Here is a 24,668-nt window from a genome sequence, read left to right as displayed (position 1 = left end):
TATATAGTATTTCTTATCAACATTTTAGTCACCATGTAAAGTATCTAGAGTTAGTTAGCTAGGTCGAAATAATCACTCTCTCCAAGCTGTACCCAAGACAATAAAATACACAATTTTATGGTGCTACTCCTTTTAGAGTGGTATGGTTATTTCTATTCTTTGAACTTTTTTAGAGAAAGAAAAGACATTTGAAAATGTATTCTGTCATGAATGTTGCATAACTAAGAGATTCTTGGCTACATTCAAATCACAATATACAATCAAGTGACCTTTTTGTTTGACAGCCCAATACACAATAAGTAGCCATCTTAAGAATATGAACCATTTTTACACCAAAATCTCACGATTATATCCTTCACAATAAAAAGGAGAAAATTCATGGCTAGAAACACTGATAGCAGATGTTTTCAATCAGCTGTGTTATGGGTCTACTTAACAGAGTTGATCAAGGCTATCTACCCAATAGCAGTAAAATCTGTTTCATATTTAATAGAGCAAAATTATATATAAATCATGTTCAAATTCAAACATGGCGTTTTTCTATAAATCAAATGTTAAATACACCCTCTGTCTTACATCATTCTTTCATGGTACCACAGATAGGATAGTTCTTACGTTTTGTTTTTGGAGTAGGACGCATTCAATAAAGAATAAATAAAAACTTGTCAGCCAAGCACACTCAAGTAAAGAGTTATGTAACTTACACAGGTGCACAGCACAATGATTGCAGTCATAAGAGTAGTAGTAAAAAGAATTAAATTCTTAATCAGCAGTTCAGCACTATAACAACTACATAGCAAATGCACCTTGTGTTTACTATTTTCAATATTAGAATATGCATTAATTCATAAACAGTAATACTGTAATACATATTTATGAATTAATGAATCATCTAAAAGAAAATTTATTGAAATGCATTTATTTTTTCTTTCTTGAATTGATTTTAATCCTTGTTAATTCACCCTTTACTCAAAGGATAATCTAAAATTTTACAATAATTCATACAATTTTTAAAAATCAAGATTTAATTATTCATTGCTTTTGACAAAGCATGTGATTAATCGTTGCTTGAGAACAGAAAGTTGAACTGGTCAAATATGTTACTGGTACTTATTTCACAAACCTAGATAGAATTTGAACTGAGAACCAAACAGAATGAAACTAAACAGTGTAGTGTATTTAACGCTAATATCTAATTTCTCCAGCATTTCTACTACTCTAAAATTTATTATTAAGAAACAAAATTAAGAAACGTACAAACTGAGAACAGCTTGCATGGAGATATACAGTGCTGGTACATTAAAAGTTTCAAAGAAAATTTCAGCAGCCTTCTCTCGGTTTCGACGAGGATTTAGTGGTGCTTCTGTCAATAAGACAGGGTGCTGTAAAAAATTAAAATAATCTTTTTTTAATCATTTGTAGCAAAAGATACATTAAATATGAACATCAGTATTTAATTTTGAAAGAAGGATTTAAAGTTTAATATATCAACTTACATCACAACATGCTCTAAGTTTAGAATCCAAAACATTTCAGTGCTAAGACCTTATTCTTTTTGTCTAGTATAAATAGTACTTTTACAATTATTACAAAATATCCTTAAAAATAAAAGAAAGAATCAATGTACATATTGCAGAAATAAATAGAATGCGCTTAGTAAATTTGTCTACCTCCTCTGCAAATGTCTGTAGTTGGTCTTTTGAATAGATATACTGCCAGATTCTTTCCATGTCATTCCAATCACGGATTATACCATGTTCCATAGGGTATTTAATGGTCAACAAACCTCTGTATTCCTGCAAATACATAGTACACAAAAAATGTTTTTCATAAAATAGGAATTAAAATAGAATCTAATCAAAATAAATTATTTATAAAGAAATTTTTTAAATATTTTTTCTCTACTTTTGCTTATGATTGAAACACTTAAGCAATAATTCAAACATTTTATTTCAATAATAATTGAGGGATTGAGTGATTGACACCCATGGGGGATTTATCTAAATATTACAACCTAACTCAAGCAACAATGGAGAGCTTTGATATTAGCAATTCATAAATGGTATTCCACAGTACACAAATGTCGCAAGAAGTATCTATGTGTGAAGTGGGTGGTTATGGTTAGTTCACATTACTCCATAAGAAGATTAGGGTCACTTTCCCTGGCTTTTATATTCCTCTCTGGGTAGGACACCAATCTGTTAAAGGATTACTCATTTTTAGCAGCTGCATGGACTGGAGCAATGTGAAATGAAGTGTTTTGCACAAGAACACAATGCATCACCCAGTTCAGGAATCAAAACCACAATCTTATGATCATGAGTCCAATACCCTAACCACTAAGCCAATTACCTCTATGTGTGAAGTAGGTATTTTCATAAAAATGCATTTAGGCTTTATAAAATCCATATTAATACTGCACATCTTGAAAAACATGTTATTCATAATACTGATTTATAGAAGTGTGATTACTGAAACAAGTCATATGCTATATATCTTTTTCTAATTTTTAACTTTAAAACTTGAAGGAAGATTGTGTGATTCCTGTGTATGTACAGCTATGTTACATGGCAGTGAAACATGAGCTTTGACTTGCAAAGGCTTGAAAGAAATGAATCTAGCATGCTCCGCTGGATGGGTAATGTCAGTGTGCACACACGACAGAGTGTAAATAATTTAAAAAGAAAACTGGGTATAAGAGGCATCAGATGTTGTATGCAAGAGAAAAGACTGGTTTGGCCACATGATGCATATGGATGAAGACAGCTGTTTAAAGAGCCAATCTCAATTGTGGGAGGGGTAGACCCAGGATGATGCAAGACAAAATGGTGAGAAAGGATCTTCAGATGTTGGGCCTCACCAAGGAAATATCAAGAGACCAGGAGTTATGGCATTTTACTGTACTTGAAAAGATGTGCCAAGCAAAGTAAAATTGCAATCATCCATACAGCAGGCATGTCTTTTGCAGGTGCCAGTGTCACATAAAATGCACTTGTGCCACTTCCACATAAAATGCACATGCACCAGTAGTGCATAAACACACCTATGCCAGCAGCACATAAAAAGCACCCAGCACACTCTGTAAAGTGGTTGGCGTTAGAAAGGATAACCAGCCATAGAAACCGTGCCAAAACAGACAACTGGAGTCTGGACAGCTCCCCAGCGGGGCAACTTCTGTCAAACCATCCAATCCATGCCATGGAATAGACATTTAACAACGATGATGATGATGGTAATGATGATGAAAAGAGTTTTGTTCAACTTGTTATGCAAAATCAGTATTTTTTTTTATATTTTATCTCCAGTGTAACAGTAATTATTCATATTTAATTTCTAGTACACCAAAAATACTGAAAAACCACTGCTATATGGTTACTCAACCTACTAAAAATAGCAGTCAATTCTTCATCAAACCACACCCTACCACCTTAAAAATAGAAAGACATATAGGTCTGTTTGTCCATAAAGTACTGTAACTTATATATCTCCAAAGACTTTATCTTCAAATAGTGATTCAAAGGAGTGGTTTGACACTGAATTCCAAGCTCATGAAAACAGCTGAATTCCTCAATACAAGTTAAGGAAACACTTTTCTTAATTATACAGTGCTCCTACAGGCTAATACTATGACTATACCAATTGTCCCACAAGTATTTTTTTGTCTATCCAACCTTAAAGTACAGTAGTTTCAGATTCTATGATGTTCATCAATACCAGAGAATAAGTTAAGGAAGATGTGATGGAAGTATGATTTAAATATGTCAGGAAAAATAGACACTGCCATTGGGTAAAAATTTGTCACATTGGACAAATCTTATCAGTGACAAATACCAAACGGTGAACAGTACTTTTTACTTTGTTATTAGTTCAATATCATTATCTTACGATTCTTAAATACAGCCAGGTGGATTACACTAATTACAATTAAGTGCAATTATTACTAGCTAGCATGGAAGACTGACGTTAAATGACAATGATGATGATAATGATGATACACAATGCCAATGATATTATACAAACCATCTCTCATTCAGCAAAACCAGTTGCAATGGAAAACAAAAAAGCAAATTTAGAGTGCAAAAATACAATCACACAGAAGACAATGAAAGTATCAAGACCAAAGTAAATTACAAACCTCTGCTTCCGGTCCCAGGAAAGTTTCACCCTCCAAAGCTCCTGCCATAACTCGGACATGTTTTGGCCGTCCGATACTGTTAAGAAAAGAACAGAAAATGTCTAATGATAAATTCATATTAAAAACTTTTATATATAACTTTTCGGATTTTGCTCTAACACTAAAATAACCAGAATTGATTTCAATTGTCACATTGATCTGGTTATTTTTGTCTTAGGTTAGCCCTGATTAAATCAACTTATGGCACATATAGTTATGTTGTTATTTAACCCTAGGTCAGTAGTGGCTGAACAGACCTATGGTATGTCAATTGAACAAGTAAATGCCACAGATTTAGTGCTCTAGATATACAATGCTTTCACCTAATTGATAGTCATACTGTATACTCTAATATGCAGTAATGGTGGTTATTGTTTACTTCAGATCAGCCCACAATGAGCAAGCCTATATTCAAAAGTGTTCCAGCTGTGACCATCTAGTCATTATTATTGTTTCAAGAGTAATGTATCGATAACAACATTATTCAATATCCAATGTGTCCTTCTATTTTCTAAGATAGCAGTGATTTGTGTGAGATTTGGATGCTATTTTTAGAAGTGCAAGTAGCCACTAAGAGGATCTCGCAATGAATAGGCTATTGTGTTGCAATAGGGATATGTTGTATTTTCCCTACCCATTCTGTTCCTGTATGATGAATATTCTGGTGGTCACTACAATAAGGATGGCAAAGTGGATTTAACTGTAGCATGACAATTCCTGATACTCAGCCCTTATTTTTATGAAGTTATTAAGCTGCTGTAAATTTCTGTGTTTGTAAGTGTAACTGCTAGAATAAGAATAGCTTGGGCAAAGTTCACCTCTGCTGGTGACAAAAGGCCTCTCGCTCAGAGTAAAAGGCAGACTGTATGACGCGTGTGTATGAACAGCCATGCCACATGGCAGTGAAACATGGGCCGTGACTGCTGAGGATATGCGTAAGCTCACAAGAAATGAAGCCAGTATGCTCCGATGGATGTGTAATGTCAGTACTCATACTCGACAGAGTGTAAGTACCTTGAGAGAAAAGCTGGACCTAAGAAGCATCAGTTGTGGTGTGCAAGAGAGACGTTTGCGCTGATATGGGCATGTGGCGAGAATGGATGAAGATAGTTGTGTGAAAAAGTGCCACACCCTAGCAGTTGAGGGAACCTGTGGAAGAGGCAGACCCAGGAAAACCTGGGACGAGGTGGTGAAGCACGACCTTCGAACTTTAGGTCTCACTGAAAAAATGACTAGAGACCGAGCAGGACAAGTGAGACCATAACCCGTGGCCTTCTACATGGGATGTAGCCAGCCCACTTATGCATACCTTCCCTTCTTGGGACACAAAACTCCACTTGTGAAGACCTGTTGAGGCAAGCAAGGATCAGAATCAAAATCGATCAATGGAAATTGCAGCTGAGTTACCAATGCCGGTGGCACATAAGAGAACCATCCAAATGTGGCTGTTGCCAGCCCTGCCCAGACTGGCCTCGTGCCGGCGGCACGTAAAAAGCACCATCCGTTCGTGGCCGTTGCCAGCCTCGCCTGGCACGTAAAAAAGCACCATCCGTTCGTGGCCGTTTGCCAGACTCGTCTGGCACCACCATCTGTTCGTGGCCGTTGCCAGCGCCGCCCCGACTGACCTCATGCCAGTGGCACGTAAAAAGCACCATCCGTCCGTGGCCGTTTGCCAGCTCCGTCTGGCACCTGTGCGGGTGGCACGTAAAAAGCACCCACTACACTCACGGAGTGGTTGGCATTAGGAAGGGCATCCAGCCGTAGAAACACTGCCAGATTTGACTGGGCCTGATGCAGCCTTCTGGCTTCACAGACCCCAGTTGAACCGTCCAACCCATGCTAGCATGGAAAGCGGACGCTAAATGATGATGATGATGTTTAGACTGAGTGAAAGAAATAGTTTTTAAAATGCTGTTGAGGTAGTGATACACATATATCTTGGATTTAGGAAATGAAAAGGACACTGCAGTACTGAAGTGTATCTCATATTTGCCATGAAGAAGTTTCATTTTAAGTAATTTAGTTACATAGTGGAATTGATTTGTGATGTATTTTCTGTTTATTTGCTGTTTGTTGTCTTGAGATTCAAGGACCATGTAGAAATGATATAACCCAAGATGGGTTTAGTGTTTGTACTATAATGGTGTTGTTTCCTTGTGTTGACCAAATAAGACGGCTATGTACAATTAGAGAGGGAGAAAGAGGCAGTGTGTGTGTATCCCCACATCCTCTGCTTTCTTTATTACATCAATATTATGTTGCGTTAATGTGAAAGTATTACAGCTTATTCCAAGTACTTTTGTCTTTGTATTTTTGATAATAAGGTAAATTTGATAAGGTATTGGACTACTTGCTCATTACAAGCAATTCAAATCTGCTCTAAGTGTTACATAAGGTTTCTGCATAGAACACTTTAAACTACATTGTCTCAGTCAATTCAACTATCAAGAATACTTGAAATATCTAGGAATGTTACTTGAGATAGACCAAAGATTATGCAGAAGATTTATTTCTTACCCAATTCTCAAGCACTAGACCTTAAAAAAAATCATAGGACTTAAGTGGTATTTACATTTTTATACATGACATGTCAGTCTTTTGTAAGTTTAGCTGGATTCATCATCATCATCAAGCACAACAATTTACTTACATTACCTTCCTTGGAAGATGAAAGTTGCTGACAGAAAGAGCATCAGGTCATAGAAAATCTGCCTCAACAAGTTTCATCTGGCCCAAGCAAACATGGAAAAGTAGGATGTTAAAACAATGAGGATGCGTGTGTTTGTCTCTACAGGTTTTTATATTGAACTATGTTTATGTACAACATAAACAGAAAGTTCAACAAATCAACACTTGAATGTGCAAAGACATGAATAAAATACTTTACTTGAAAACGAGCAAGGGTTGGTGTCATGAAGGGAATTCAGACACAGAACAACTCATTCTCTTCAACCCATGCCAGCATGGAAAATGTAAATGTAAATATGATGGCATAGATGATGATGATGATGATGATATATATGTAACCTTTAAAAATGGTAAAAAAAAACCTTTGGTCACAACTGACCTTGGGATTGCACCTACAAAGTTTCCCTCCAAAGCACAAGTCTAGGCATGGTTGTTTGTGGAAGACCAGTAATTGCCCTCTCCATACCAAGGGAAAGGCAAAGGCTGATACAGTTTGGCACTAGTGACGTTGCAACCCATTTCTACAGCTGAGTGAACTAGAGCAACATGAAATAATGTATCTTGCTCAAGAACACAACACACTGCCTGGTCCAGGAATCAAACTCACAACTTCATGATTGCAAGCCCAATACTCTAATCACTGAGCCATGTACCAAATGTAAAACTAACAAGCAGCAGCAACAATATTTTTTACATGTTGCATGCTGGGATAATTTGGATGATTTGACATACACACACATACATATGAGAGAGAGAGAGAGAGAGTGTGTGTGTGTGTGAGAGAGAGAGATGTTATGAGAAATATATAAAAAGTTAACACTTTTGATAGCAATCACCTAATACTACAAATGATCCCAGGTTACCAACCCACAATTCATTACAAAAGAAATTGTTCTACATGAATGTGAGATATTGGGTGGTAAAAATTTCATCAAAGTTTTATATAACTATTTTTTAAGTAGTAATCCAAACACCACTTAAGAGGGAACGTCTATGAGGTCAACCTGCAATAAACAGCAGCCAAATATACCTCAAAACCACAACTGATTGATGAGAACGTTTGCTTTTGATTTAAGGTTTGCTTAACAACTGACGAGTAAATGAATAAAAGCTAATTATTTTATTAAACCCTTCTGAATTAATTGAAATACATTGGTAATTTATTGTTAGATATATAAACTATAGAGTCATAGGGAAAATATTATGGATTAATTTAGTCACATAAGTAGGTACAGAAAAAGTAAATGTAAAATAATATAGCATTATACATAGTGCTTGATCTAGAAACTTAATGAAAACTAAAGCATTAATTAGTAATAAGAACTAAGGTGTTAATTAGAGATCAAGATAGTGACAATGAAATAAATGTCAATCTCCTGACTAAATCATAAAAAAATATCCACACACTTCAACCTTCTCCAATGCCTTCCCACCCCAATCAAGTTCCAGTGCTCACCTTGTAATCAAACTTAATGCAATACTGGTTTCTTAAACAGCTATAAGGATTAACAAGGAAGGGGAGAAATAAGCTATTACGCTGTCCAAGCCTCTAATAATAACACTATCATAAGCCAGGAATTGAAACTACGACAAGGACTTGATTGACCAGCAGCTTACCTCTACTCCATGCTGCATGGATTAATAATTTAATAAGAAGTTGCAAGATCAGTTCCCTTTAATTCTGAAAAACAGATAAAATCATTTTTAGAACCAGACATATTTTCTAACTGTTTATCTAAACTACTTGCAGTTGTTGGGATGGGTGTCTTCATTTCTTGAGCTAAAGTACTAGCACTTTCCATTTTTCGATGATGATTAGTATCTATAACTAATCACCTCACACTGTTAAGTCACTGATAAAAAGAAAATTAGCCAAGGCCATACAGAATATATCTTGCACAGAAAACCTAAAACTCCTCCCAGAGATTTGAACTTCATAGTCCATCAGCTTATCCACTCAGCTTTGGTTAAATTTGTTTAATTTGAATTTGGCTAATTAATGTATAAATTACATTATACTATAAAATGCTAAAAAGAAATCACTGCTAGAACTTATTACTTCTTTGAAACTTGATTATAGTACTAGAATGTATTTTAAAGTTTAGTTACATATGAAAGATTCACATGAGGCATAGGCATGGTTGTGTGGTAAGGAGTTTGCTTTCCAGCCCACAGTTTCAGGTTCAGTTCCACTGTGTGGCACCTTCAGCAAGTGTCTTCTACTATAGGGCCAAGAGTGGATTTGGAAAAATGAAAGAGACCAATCATGTCTTTATAAGTATATGTGTGTATATGTGTGTGTCTTTGTATTTATGTCAGTCTGCCCACCAGTTGAGAAGCAGTTTTGGTTTATTTACATCCCCATAATTTAGCAGTTTGCAAAGGAGACAAAATAAGTACCAGAGTTAGAAGCAAGTACCGGGGTCGTTGTTCAGCTAAACCTTTCAAGGCAGTCTCTCAACATTGCCACAGTTCAGAGTGAAATAAGTAAAAGAAGGTAAAAGATAGCGGTAACAAAAGCATCAGCAGTGTAATTATTAACCACAACCCGCTATTTATCCACAAAACAAAAACATTTACATTAATATTTTATTGTACATCTGAAAGACAAGCTGTTAATTTAAATAATCTGAAAATTTCTCATCTGAAATGACAGAACAGTGATGGTGCAACTTTCATTTACACAAACACTGATTGGTTTGGTTGTGACTATATTTTTAATTAACACCTTAGTTCTAATTGCTAATTAATGTATTAGTTTCAATTAAATTTCTATACTGAGCACTTTGTATACAATGCTATATTTTTTTACATGTTTGCATTTCTATAACTCCTAATGTAACAATATTTATCCATTTTGTATAACTCGATGACTCCATCATTTAACAGCTTTATGACTTTATTTCTAACAATAATAGATTACTGATGTATTCCAATTAACTTCTATTCACTGACTTATCAATTGTTGTTTCAGCTTCAAACTAGAGACCTGACCCTAATTCTTGTAACAGACTTGACTCTGCTAAAGACACTCAAGGACTAGGTGGTGATATTAAATCAGGGAATGGATATGCCACCCATATACTTGAACTACCTAGGGTAAACCAAGAAAGATTAGTTGGGAAAAATGTTATGGGATTGAACTAGTAGGATTAACAACCATGTCTTCCACAAATCACATTCTAATGATTAAAAAAAAATAGAGGATAATGTAATCTTTGATACACTGTGTCCGAAAAAGAAAAGGAATAGCTACAGATGGAACACATTTTATCATAAATGACTGAATGATACAGAGGGACCAAATTGGAGAAAAAGGAATGAAGTGATGGAATTTAGAATAACGCTTGCATAAAAAAATCAATATCAGAAAGTCAGATTTAATTTTAGGAATACTCCACACTCAAGCAGAAATGGATTATTGATATGGCCTGTCCCAATGAGAAAACAATCCACAAAGGAAAAATAATAGCAAAAGAAACTGAGGATGTATTATCAGTTAGCATTTAAAAAGCATAAAGTGAGAAGGTTTATCATGAAAATTAGATGCTCAGTTAAGGAGCAACTGACATTGAAAAGAAATTAGCTACTTATTTGAAGGAAAGAAGATTTTGCTGTGGAATATTGAGAAAGGTATTGCTCAATACTAGAACAGAAGTCACACATAAAAACACAACTTACATGTTTTCTACATAACACCCTCCTAATAACAGAACACATTTCAACACACCATATACAAAACACAATCAACATCCAATAAAATAAAATATCTTACACATTTGATTTAGTGACTCTTGTATTGTTTTAGTGTTTTGTTTTTTATAGTATTGGGAAGTGGTTATATAGAACATGAATTCATCATCATCATCATTAAACGATGATGATGATGAATTCATGTTCTATATAACCACTTCCCAATACTATAAAAAACAAAACACTAAAACAATACAAGAGTCACTAAATCAAAACCCACAACAAAGCAAATTTGATGTAACACTCAAACACCCCATTGTCTCAAAATACAATATTATACACACTTCTGAAGCATGAAGGAATACCTACGGGTGCAGTAAAATTTCACATTAAACTATTAAAAATACTTAATAACTAATGGAACCATAGAAATTCTATTTTTTAAAATTGTTCTTACTTCAATTTTGATTCATAAATTTAAAGAACTTCATAAAATTGTTTTATTATATTAAAGATTTTGATTGTCTTTGATTTTTTTTCCATAGTTAAGGATGTTATCATGACAAGCAGACTGTCACAAAACTGATCGAAAAAATTGGGAAAATGATGATTTCTTTAACCCTTTCATTACCAACCCAGCTGAAACAGGCTCTGACTCTGTAATACAAATGTCTTGTTTTCTTAAATTTTGAATTAAAATCTTCCACCAAACCTTAGCCACAATTTATGTTCCTAACACTAGCTGAATGATAAGTAAGTTATTTTACTAAATTCTTTGTTATATTTAAAGTAACTGAAAGAAACACAAAGCATCTCAAATACAGTAACGTAAGGGTTAAGAATTACCGAATAATATTAGCCACTCTAATAACAGCTGGAAGGTAGGTTTAACCATTTTGTTTCTATATTTCTAACCAAAATATACACCTTATGTGTTTCAATTAGATTCTAAAATAATTGTTTCATAAAACAAAAATTTTATGTTTATCAACGTATTAATATGATTTTTGGAACACAATCCCACAGTTCAACTGCATAATTTTTGTCTGAGATAATTTTATACTAGTAGGACCCATATAAATTCCATGGAATGGAATCTGCAGCAAACCCTCAACATGTACCCCTCTCCCCAGTTCATTCCAATCCTTCAAAATTTTATTTAAACAAGGACCTATTTAAGAATGGAAGGATGGATTGCATTTTTATAGTATTCATAGTTTAGCTTTCTTTAAATATTCTTGATGTTTGTCTACATTCATTTCCTCACATCTCCATTGCTGTTGTCTTTTTCCTCTTTTTATTATATTTTCTCTCTACTCCTGTCTGATCCATGTTCTATATCTGCACATCCTTTTTTGAGCAGCTTGTAAAACAAATCTAAATTTTTTAAGTAAACAAACTATAAATAACTGCACTTACGTGCATGCAATGGTCACTATACAAAAAAATTATTTCAATTAAAAAAAATACTTTTCAAAATCAACACACCACTATCTTCTCTCCCTGAATACATCTACTTCCCCTTTCCATCTCTATCCCTCCTGCTAACTCTTTAACCATGTAATAAGTACTTCTTCCCCACCCTGCCACATGTCATTAACACCTCTCTCGCTCTTTTTCTTTCATTTAAGATGATGATGATTCTGCCTGAAAGTTAGTCGATTATTTCAACTACAGTACTTGATTGGTATGTACTTTATTTATCTCAGAAGGATAAAAAGAATAACAATAATGATAATGAGAATAAAAAAATAAAACAATATTCTAAATTGATCAGTTTTAAGTATGTTTTTTGAAAAAGAAAGATAAAACACTTACAAATTTGGGAAATTATATTTTGGAATTTGGTCCCCAGCAAATCCAGCCTTGATTACCCCAGACCCCTGAAAAAAAATTTTATGTTTAAAGTTTACATTTTTCATTTCTAAATAAACTCATCATCTGAAAATAAAATCAATTCAGTTAGTTGGCATGAATCTGAAGAACATGGTTTTCAAATTAATATGGTTTTAAATTGATACCAATACCAAAAACAACATCATTTAGCATGGCAATAGTTTCAAAGGTTTGTGTGGAAAAACCATCCAGTTGTATTTTCAAACATTAAATTAATTATGTTATAATAAATGTGTTGAGAATCTTATGCTTCCATGTAGTCATCATATTGCTTCACTTCATCTAAATATAATACATAATCTTACCTCAATAAGTACAGATGAGAGAAAGACACACAACAATACTAGAGTATTAGGAAGAAAGAAAATGTTAATCTTAGATGATAAATTTGAAGTCATTGAAAGACATGACACTGAAGCAAAAAAAACACCAAGGCTTGAAAATGAATGAACGAAGCAACAACGTAAACAATTATAAGAAAAAAAGATGACTATAAGGAAAAGGGTAAAGCTATATCATCTTCAGATATCCAAACTGGAAATAAAAGAAGTATCATGACTGTAATGAAATCTATTTTTTTTAATAAATTGAAGATTACAACCAAAACAAATGCCACTAATCATAACTATTAAAATAAAAGAAGATTCAAGTGAAAACTGAAGAAATTTTTACTGTTAATATTTTAAAGCAAGTGAAGATGCAAATGAGATAAAAATGCAGAGGACAAATTATCTAGTTAATTTGGTTGCGAAGACCTGTTGAGGCAAGTGAAATCAAAATCAAATTCGATGACTGGCATCCGTGCTAGCAGGGTGCAAAGAGCACCATATGAGTGTGATCATCAACAGAGTAGCTAACCGGCTTCTGTGCCAGTGGCACATAAAAAGCACCATTCGAGTGTGATCGTTACCAGCGTTGCCTTACTGGCACTTGTGCCTATGCTAGTAGGGTGCCAAGAGCACCATCCGAGCGTGATCGTTGCCAGAGCAGCTAACTGGCTTCTGTGCCGATGGCACGTAAAAAGCACCATTCAAGTGTGATCGTTACCAGCGTCACCTTACTGGCACCTGTGCCAGTGGCATGTATAAAAAGATTTGAGCGAGGTCGTTGCCAGTACTGCCTGACTGGCCCCCATGCCGGTGGCACATAAAAAGCACCCAATACATTCTCGGAGTGGTTGGCATTAGGAAGGGCATCCAACTGTAGCAACTCTGCCAGATCAAGATTGGAGCCTGGTGCAGTCATCTGGTGTGCCAGACCTCAGTCAAAATCATCCAACCCATGCTAGCATGGAAAGCGGACGTTAAACAATGATGGTGATGATGATATATATACCAATATCCAATAAAGAATTTTGCCAATATCACCAACCTCAAGACTTCAGTTGATAATACTTGTGAATAAAGAGATATATCCCAAGACTAATGAATAACTAATTTATCAGTGATTTCACTTTATTTCCCGAAAAAAAAAGGTATCACAATTTGTGTAGCTTAAATTTAAAATCTAACATTAGTCAAAAAATTATGAACAAGTTATAAGCTATAAAGATTTATTCAATGATTAAAATGAGACAAAAAGGCCTTGTGTTCAAATTTAAGTTATATCATCCTCTTTCTTCAGGTTAGATATAAGTACTAAAATCACAACTTTTTTTTATTGTTTGTGCCTTAAGCTTCATGGAAATGTTTGACTTACCATAAGCACTCAACCCATCTGAGCATTGTTATAAACCCAAACTGGAATATCTAAGTTTAAAAGGTTTTAATTAACTAAAAATACAGTAATCTACAATACAAAGATTGTTAAATTGTAAGCAAAACTAAACTTCAACACAATAACAGTTTTATGCAGCGAGTTGCTAGTCTTGACTAATTAAAAACTAACACTGAACACGTGCTGTAAACAGAACAGAACTTTGCACAGTTGCACTGCAGGCAAATAACAGCAATCGAGACAATCAAAGTCACGTGATCAAAACTAAAATCACAACATTTCCCCCCTAAAAAAAAAAAAATTAACCAACAAAATGCAAAATATAAACATAACCATGAGCTAATTACAACAACGTAATAATGTGGCATTTCATGAGCATAACACATCATCAATCATAAATTTAACCTATCAGAAACTTTTTTTGTTCTGGATGAACACCTGTGCAAAGTAGTTTGAGGTTCTGATTCTTGAGCTGGTGTAGGTGGGTCAGAATCAATCGTGGTATCTGAAAAATCACCACGGTGTTCATGCACTTGAGTAGGATCAGTGTCAGCAACATCAGTTTGATCCTTACTTAACTGTTGCCAGTAGGAGCTAAATCTCTAATGGATACAGTACTTTCACGTCCATCTTGGTACAGCACCCTCCCGTGGTTAGGGTTTATTTGTACCAATTGGGCTTCATCTACTAATGGATCATACTTATTGCATACATGTCGTTTAACAAACACTTTGTCAGGTCCTTGCATTAACCAAGTAGGAACAGAAACACCACACATAGAACATCTGGGAAATTTAAAGAATCTCTCATGCAGGGTCTCATTAGTTGCTGTGCATAATAATGAACGTTGCGAATGTAAAACTTCTGGAACCACAACTTCCCATTGAGAAACTGGTAAATTTCTGCTACGTAAGGCCAATTTAATGGAATTCCATATTACTCCATTATACCTTTTACATTGAGCATTTCCATGAGGATTGTACACAGTAGAATGAGTAATCGCTATACCCCTATCATACAGAAATTGTTTAAGTTCTTTAGATACAAAACATTTAGCATTACCACTACGAATAACAACAGAAAATCCAAAAAGATTAAACAAAACCTTCAAATTACTAATAACAGAATGAGCACTAGTATCAGTACATGGAAAAATAAATGAAAAACGTGAATACTCATCCACAACAGTTAAAAAATAATGGTTCTTTGACACTGAAGGTAGGGGTCAAAAGATTGGGATTATATTTTTAAAACTATCATATGGGTAAATCCAAATTAATTTGAGAGAAGAAGAAGATTGAATATTAGAAACAACTGACAGAGTGCCTACATACTATAAAAATCTGACACCAAACAAAAAGTGTTAAAACATGAAAGCTTTTCACAAAACATATTATTGAAGAGCTAAAAAAATACAAAGTATTAGTTTGTTATTGATAATCTATACAGTGTTAACACAGAATAAGTTTTACTTTCAAAAAAGATCTATAATTTATATAACTATCAGTTTAACTGATGTAACTGAGTACATAGTGTTAGCTGTTATTAAAGATTTCACCTTGCAAAATAAGTTCTTGGGAACCAAAAAATTACAGAAAACATGTCACAATAAAACAAAATCTAAACCAATGATAATAAAAACTGATTACTTTGACAAATTTTTTCTGATATTTCTACATTGAGATTTTGATAGAAAACTTTATTCATGCCCCTCATACTGTGTTCTGCTTCTAAATATTGTAGGTAAAGTACCTGTAATATTTAGAAGCCAAACACAGTGTGGGGGGCATGTACAATGAAATGATTTTAAAAACGAATTCATGTTGCTAATGCCACATTCATTCATCAATAAGGTTAACTATTGTTATCAAAAGAATTAACATTTTCAGAAAGTATTACTATTTTAAAATTATAATTTAAGAAAAGAGAAATATATTGATTCTTTGACAATCATGCAACTAAAAGATCAATTTCTATTGATTGCAAACATTTTTAAAAACTTGACAGCTCATGCTTTGCTTGGTTTTGAAGTATGACATTAACACCTGGTACCCAAATGATGTCCACAATAAATTTATTACCTATCATGTAAGTAGGTAAAAGCTATTGGAATGTGTAATTGCTCACATTCAAGCTTATATATATATATAAGTCATTGGTAGATGTGTGAAGAAGTGCCACTCCCAAACAGTTGATGAAAGACCGAGACCTCTGGAGATATGCTGTGACTGCAAAGACCCGACAAATAACATGAGTTCATGGCTCTTTCCTGCACCAGCTTCACATAGCAGCCCCAGCCCATCCAAAGTACCTTGGATCGCAGGACGGCCTGCTGTGCTTACCTTGGATCGTAGGGCGATCTGCTATGCTTGAGAAGACCTATTGAGTCAAGTACATCAACATCAAAATAAAAATCAAATGGAAATTGTAGCTGTGATACCCGTGCCGGTGGCACGTAAAAAGCACCATCCGAACGTGGCCAATGCCAGTGCCACCTTGACTGGCTTCCATGCCAGTGGCACATAAGCACCAACCGATCGAGGCTGTTACCTGTGCTGGTAGCACGTAAAATGCACCCACTACACTCACGGAGTGGTTGGCATTAGGAAGGGCATCCAGCTGTAGAAACAAAGCCAGATCAGACTGGAGCCTGGTGCAGCCTCCTGGCTTCCCAGTTCCCGGTCGAACCGTCCAACCCTTGCTAGCATGGAAAACGGACGCGAAACAATGATGATAAATTACACTAAAGATGCCTTTGTTATAGCAATTATTAGATTGTCATTTCAAATCACACCAATTTTGTCACTATGAAAGAATACTTCTCACATTTAAATGAAAAGATCTCAGAGAAGACTAGTAGCTAGGGTTCCTGATTTTCACCAAGGCAGACAAGTTCAATTCCAAGTATAGAAATTGTTTTCTTTTGATGGAAGTGACCAAGTATAGTCACAGCCTACTAGTTGGAATCAGTAAAGATGTAAATAAACTTAACACCATAAAACAAATCTGATCAATCTGAAGAAAATATGATTTTATAGCAATGCATGCTGTATGATTGCGTGGTATCTGCATATAGTGAAACACAAACATTGAATGCGGAAGATTTGTAGCACCTCAAGAGAAATAAGACAAACATGTTTACTGGATATGTGATGCTGAGTTAGCTGAAAGATAAACCCCAAACTGAAAAAGCAACTGAGCATAAATGAAAGATGACCATCTTGATATAAACATGTAATATGAATAGGTGTCAGTAGAAGATGCTCATGGTAGAGAATGATCAATTGACAATATGAAAAGAAAATACTGGACTTCATCCAAAAAATGGAAGGACATTAAAATAATGATGATGATGACAATAAATTTTGTGTATCTGAGCAATGTTATCTTTGAGCAATATATCATCATCATTATCGTTTAATGTCTGCTTTCCATGCTAGCATGGGTTAGACGATTTGACTGAGGACTGGCGAACCAGATGGCTGCACCAGGCTCCAGTCTGATCTGGCAGTTTCTACAGCTGGATGCACTTTCTAACGCCAACCACTCCAACAGTGTAGTGGATGGTTTTACGTGCCACCAGCATGGGGGCCAGTCAGGTGGTACTGACAACGACCTTGCTCGAATGTTTTTTCATGTGTCACCAGCACAAGTATCAGTAAGGCAACGCTGGTAACGATCACACTCGAATGATGCCTTTTACATGCCACCGGCACAAAAGCCAGTTAGCCGGTCTGTCAACGATCACGCTCAGATGGTGCTCTTAGTGCCCCACTAGCACAGATGCCAGTCATCAAATTTGATTTCACTTGCTTCAACAGGTCTTCGCAAGCAAAGTTTAGTGTCCAAAGAAGGACAGGTACGCATAAGTGGGCTGGTTACACCTCTAGCATAGGCCACAAGGTTATAGTTTCATTTGGCTTGCTGGGTCTTCTCAAGCACAGCATATTTCCAAAAGTCTTGGTCACTAGTCATTGCCTCGATGAGGCCTAAAGGTCATGCTTCACCACTTCATCCCAGGTTTTCCTTGGTCTACCTCTTCCACAGGGTCCCTCAACTGCTAGGGTGTGGCATGTTTTCATACAGCTATCCTCATCCATTCTCGCCACATGACCATACCAAATTATTACTTCTGAGAAAGTTACATTAATAGTATTATTGTAGTCAATGTGTTATTTTTTGTTACCTGTGCACAATATGTGTAATATCACACTGAATGCGATACTGTGCTTTATTACTCTCAGTAATACATATGATATAGCTGTAATGCATATAGTGTCATTGTATTTAAAGCAGTGTTATTTAATACTGCACAATAAATCTATTCTACCTATGCTAAGATTGATAAGGATGATGATGATACAGTATTTATAGCATTTGAGCGATACATATAGATATACAACACTGGAATAAGTTATGTTCTGAGAGCCGTGATAGTTTGCAAATAATGCTCAGATTCTGAGCTCAGCATTACAAGCAAATAACTCACCATTCATACAGCCCTGACAGGCCAACAAAGGTGATCTCTACTGTCACATGGGGGTATCTATTTACAGTAAGATGAACTTAATCATAATGAGGGACAATCAACCTTGCGACAAAACACATAGCGCCGACTCTTACAGCTTGGCCAGTAGCCATGCCAATCAATAAATAACTAATACTTATGCCAAAATACGAAATCTGTCGAAATTAAAGGTTATGTTGACCCCGAGAAGATTCGAATATGGAAGTGCTTAATGCCAAACTGGATACTGATTATTTGGGTTATAATTTGTATAATACACTGGAATTTGATTCAATCTCAGTGAGCAGATGAGGCTTAACTCACCTAATAAGCGTAGCAAGGAGTTTACAATATAAACGTTGCATAAAATAATTAAAATACTAAAATTTTTGTTCCATTGAAAAATGTATAGAGATTCGAAGGGAGATAATTACTAGATAAATTTCGTTGTGATTGGTTTTATTTGATTTAATGATTATTTCAGTGTTTTCGTACTTTCCATAGTACTATCTTCGCTGATTACGGTAAAACACCGGACAGAATATATTGTCAAATTTAGTTACGTCTCTTTACGTTTAATTTCCAATCCCCAATATCGAATAAGCTTTTTATGCTTCTATAATTGATAAAATAACTAAACAAAAGCGGGGTCAAGAGGATCACTAATGGCCCTCCCTCCGAATATGTGAAAGTCAGGGTTAATGTAAGAAATCATATTGCTCCATTTCTATCATTTTAAATACAAGATATGCATCAAAGTTAGTACTAACATTAATAACCTTTTGGACTGAATTGACTTCATATTCCATTAAAAACTGCTATAAATGAATCTTTAGACGGTAATAATATCAAGTACGTCTAGAAAATCACTTAGAATTATAGCTAAGTATTCCAAAAATGATGAAAAAATCGTCAGAATGAAAATCGAAGGAAAGCAGAAATTTAACTGATTTAAGAAAATCGTTTTTAAAATTGATATATATTTGATATAAATTGATATATATATATATATATATATATATATATATATATACATATATATAATGTGTGCGTCTGTGTGTGAATTGAAACGAGGATTGTCAATTTAGCAAGTGACGTTGTGACATTTGTTGAAAATGTGGGTGGACGAGGTAAATGACTAAATGATGGTTTGTCAGTCTGCCTACATAAAGAATAAAACCTGTTTCGGCATTTACAAATTTAAGGCAATAAAAGGGCTAATTTAGCTATGCTGATTTACAGGACATCTTAGCAGCTGCACTAAGTTTTATAAGATATCAGATGGGTGTGTCATCGAGAATTTCGTTATCTTTTAAAGATAATAGTATTCGGCAAGTTAGATAAAAAGTAAAATGACAAATAAAAACAAAAAATATATCCATATTTATATATAAATTTTTGTAAGGCTGGGTACAATTGAAGTAGTGGTGAGAGTAATGGAGATAACGGAAGTTGCAGTCAGTGCTAGACGACTTAGAATTTAGTCGTACTTATATCAAAAGTTCCCTAACTAGACAATTATTATTTCATTTAAAAATAACTGGAAATTTTAAAATTATTGTCGGATCAATCTTTCTATGAGTTAAAATACATAATATTCCAAGTGATCGTAAGAATAATTAGCTAAGAAGCTGATAATAGTATAAAAAGATGAGTCATAGAGACAACATTTGACGGAACATCCCAAATGATCACAGTTAGACAGAAATATTTAAGTTAAATATATATACATGTAACATTGCCACTATCTCTTTTTGTCATTAATTGTAATACTTACGTTGTCAATAACAACAGGCTGGTTAGCTATAACATCGTATGATTCCATTCAGTATCAGAATCTCTTTGCACATCTACCAACTAACCGTATGTGTTCCGCTAGGTTCGCTGGGAAGGTGTCAAATATGTCATTAAGAAAATATTTAAATCAATGAAACTAATATAAGCTTCTAAATATTATAGAATATTTTTTAGCTTACAAAAGTATGTGTAATTGAATTATTTTAAATGAAAAAAAAAATTTTTATTCGTAAAATTTCTGCGGTCTATTTGTCATGGATGTGCAACGTAAAATAACAAGGGACGTAACTCGTGATACTAGCTGGCTTAATAGGAGTTATTTATTTATTTAGGACAACTCGTTAAAAATTGGAATGCAAGAATAAGCGCAAAAAAGTACCATAACCCATTGTTTTGTGAAATAAGGCACCAACTGATGGCTTTTTGCTCGTGTAGTGCATCTTGTACAGATTGGCCTATTGAAACATGTATATCTTTGATTTGTACGCACAGCTGGGTTGGAAGACAGTTCTACAAAACTAACAAATACGTGTCAATTACGCAATGACGCTCACCAATGCTCCAACGTTGAACTATAAGAACAACAAAACCTCCACGTGGTCGCTTAACCTGCTAGAAATAGCAACCTAATTTCTCTCAAATCACACACCACTGTTTTAGAAAAGGATATGGGGAATAATATTATTCTAGATTCCTTGCACATAGGAAAAGACGATATTGTAACTCTTGAAATACTTTGATCATACGTCTGCTCAGTTTGCGCTAACCTTAGGCTACATAATAACAGCAATGTGCTGCTATAGGAGCGTATTGTTTCTAACTCGAGCGGATGAAAATAACTACCAAATCTCAATTAAAATGCACCCTTCTGTCTTTAAAATGGACTTATTGCCTGAAAATGTCGCAATGGTCATGGCTGGAATGCCTGTCATCATACGTTTGCTCGAACAGGGCTGACAACAACAATATCGCGTAACTATTTGCGACCGGGTAAATCAAATCAGTAGATAATTATATATCTTAATCAAGGACATAATGCAAGAGTAGTAACTGACTACAGACTTTGGACAATTGGAATGATAGTCTGTTAATTTATCAGCTTCTCCCATCTGCAGTTCCAATTAGTATTGTAGTGAAATTCAATTAAGCAAACTAATAGAATTAAAGAAATTCTTGATATAAATACGCCTCTGTTTAATTCAACAAAAACGCTGTGAATTCAGAACAGATATGTCATACCAATTTAATTTATAAATTGTGGTTTCTAGTCAGTCCCAGTGCATGGACCTTTGAACAAACTTTAAATCAACGAACCTTGTGGGTGAAATTTGATAAATGGAAACTCCATGAAATCCCATCAGTGATAGTTTCTACTTGGTAGTAATAGACTTAATCTGTCGACCGTGTTTAACACCACCAAATTTCCCTTGAATGCTCGGGCTAGATTTCTGCGCTAATGTTAAATACCTCCCTCAGTTTCAGAGGCTGTTAAATGGTCATAGGTGCTGCCCTTCTGATGACTAAAGAAAAAAACTAGTTTCACATGCAACAATAATTTTTTACAATTATACAGAACTCTATGTTCTTCTGGTCCCTCGAGAATAATTTTCGGCCCTACAGGAAGAAATAAATATACACTCTAAGTCAGTCAGTGAATTTTAATTATAGAATATATTCAAGTTTACACAAAAAAAGCAAAACGGTATGAATTGAAACTGATCTACAGACTTATGAGGACTTGACTATACATCAAAGTACCTGCCATATGTTAATGCGAAAATACATTCTAAGATTAATCCTTGGTCAATATTTTTGGCAGATGTTAAATAATAAGCCCGTAGAAGAATGTTAAAACCAATGACCTTTGAAGACCCTCTCCAAGTGAGATCGATGTAGTTGTAGGTTAGGTTGAAGAGAATTCAGGCAGGTAAAACATTCTAGAGAGTTGATTTTGGGGACAGAAATGTTAGGATAAAATTATTTTGTGCTAGAATCTGGTCTAAGAGGTAGAGATAACAAGAGAAGGAAATGTGGGTGAATCGGCTAAGCCTGGCAAAACTGATAAGTAGATTTTTAGTTAACAGTATTAAATACCGCTGGTTAAAGAGACAAGAAAAATATAGCATGTCAGAGTGCTAGTAATCTTTGCCAGCATGAACAGAACACATAATTGATAAGGAAGGACTAAGAATGACAAAATCTCAGAACATTTTATTAGTCACCACCAAAGTGAAAATATTAAAATAATTTGGGAAAGAATGGATTACAAAGACAGTTAAAAGCCTTCAAAATGAATATGAAAATAGGAAGATGGAAACCAAGGATTACGTGGATGGATAATATGAATTAGACAGACTTAAAGAAAGATCAACCGACTGGGAGTGGACGATACTTTATGGGGAGGAAGATATTTGTGTGTAATCACAGAACTGTTTCATTATGTAAGCAATAATCAAATGAGATTTGAAGAGAGCCAACAACTGATCAAAGCTAAGTGAAGAAGAAAAAATGAATACAGTTGATTTGGTTATAGGCAAGTAAATGATTATGAAAAAGATTAGGGGCGAGTGTGAGAGGGAAGTGATATAGATGGCCAGTGAGGAGAGAAGTTAGAATTGTAGAAAGAAGGTAGGAAGAGGAGGGGGAGCAGTAAGTAAAGAGAATGGGAGACAAAGACCAACGACACCCAAGAAGTTATTTTGAAGTATTTAAGTAAAAGGTACTCATAGAATTCTTAATTTATTGAGTGAGATGAGTCCAGAGAGATGTAGAGTGCCAAAGGTTCAAGCAAAGGCTACAACTCTTAGTCGGCAGTTCATAAGAGACTGGTATGACTGTTCACTAGATTTAAGTTCTATGAACCTACACAAGTCAACGTAAAATAATGTGGAATCCATAATTCCAGATGTAGGCTGTGTATTTGTTGCTTTGCAAGAAAAGAGGAGCTGTTTCTGTTGCTTCTCATTGTTTTGTACGCTGTTCGCTTCATCCTGGATTGAATCGTTGGACTCCATTATAGATTATCTATTTCTTCCTGTATCAGTTACTCGCCAGCGATTTCCATGCGCAAGAGCCCAGGAACGGGGTGCAAGCACACCCCCTACAATTTTTAGTGGGTGCAAAATCAAAATTTGCACCCCTTACATACTTTGCTATAGTGTCTAAAAAATGATCTGTAAAAAGTTGCTTGAAGTTAGATTCCTTCCCAAAACAAAGGACAAAAATAGATAAATAAAAAGTCCAAAATGTTAACTGGTGAAGCTGGTCATAAAATTCCCAAGGGATTTCTCTGAAAGATATACTACTGGTCTAAAGCATCGGCCACATCAAAATTTAAAGTATATACAGATAGCAACAGTAGCAAAGACAGCAATCCTCAAAGCTAGCACAATTGATGACCTATTAAACTCTGCAATGAAAAGCCCTTCACTGTCCAGCTATCCACATTCTTCATTTTCTCTGAATACTCTGACCCATCATTATCATCATCATTGCCATAATATTCCACTGCTACAACCATAACTGCTGCTACTATCACGCCTTTCTTCCTACCACTGTCCATCTCAATTTGAATGAATACTGCACAGCTCTGTGATAAATCTGCAAACTGTAAATAAAGTAAAATCTATAAACGCATGATACCCACAAAATATACCAGTTTTCTCAATGCAAGAGACCATGCATACATACATAGTAACTGCAATCTCAGTCATTTACCTGGGACAAAACATGCAATTCATACAAGCAGCACCAGCCAATGCCAAAACAGATCTTACGCTACCACTGCTGTAGCAACTGCCACCATCCCCCACCACTTGTATGTGATTTTTCAATCTGCTACTTTCTGTGCAATTTTTTAAACAATGTGTTTCACTGTGTGTGTACACATATATTTATATATATATATATAATATATATATATATATATGTATATGAGAGGGATTGGTATCTAGAAGACCTAAAGAGTGGCAGGTAATGCTAAGTAAGTGCTATGGACATATGGACAGACCATAGTTAAACTCTTGGTTCGATAGTGATAGGAGTGAGAAGTCTAATGTGGGTCTTGTATTAGCATGCATATGTATATAGGGAGAGATAAGTTATGAGAGGTAATGGTATCATTAAGACCCAAAGGTGTCAGGTAATGCCGAGTAAGTGCAATGGATAGACCATAGTTAAGCTCCAGGTTCAGTGATT

The 24,668-nt window shown here is 35.0% G+C and overlaps 1 protein-coding gene across 1 annotated transcript in view; it reads right to left on the bottom strand.

Annotated features, from left to right (window-relative positions):
* LOC115231421 (alpha-centractin) overlaps positions 1-20,606 on the bottom strand; it is a 34,878-nt gene extending 14,272 nt beyond the window's left edge. The window contains exons 1-5 of the mRNA XM_029801446.2: positions 20,452-20,606; positions 12,374-12,438; positions 4,136-4,211; positions 1,671-1,796; positions 1,258-1,382 (exon numbers count right to left, since the gene is read on the bottom strand). Coding sequence (XP_029657306.1) covers positions 1,258-1,382; positions 1,671-1,796; positions 4,136-4,211; positions 12,374-12,438; positions 20,452-20,499 — 440 coding nt within the window. The 5' untranslated portion in view covers positions 20,500-20,606. The remainder of the gene's footprint in view (positions 1-1,257; positions 1,383-1,670; positions 1,797-4,135; positions 4,212-12,373; positions 12,439-20,451) is intronic.
* Between the last annotated feature and the right edge of the window lie 4,062 nt (positions 20,607-24,668).

Source organism: Octopus sinensis, linkage group LG2 (genome assembly GCF_006345805.1).
Source record: "Octopus sinensis linkage group LG2, ASM634580v1, whole genome shotgun sequence".
NCBI classification, from domain to species: Eukaryota; Metazoa; Mollusca; class Cephalopoda; order Octopoda; family Octopodidae; genus Octopus; species Octopus sinensis.
This window is presented reverse-complemented; position numbering and strand designations above follow the sequence as displayed.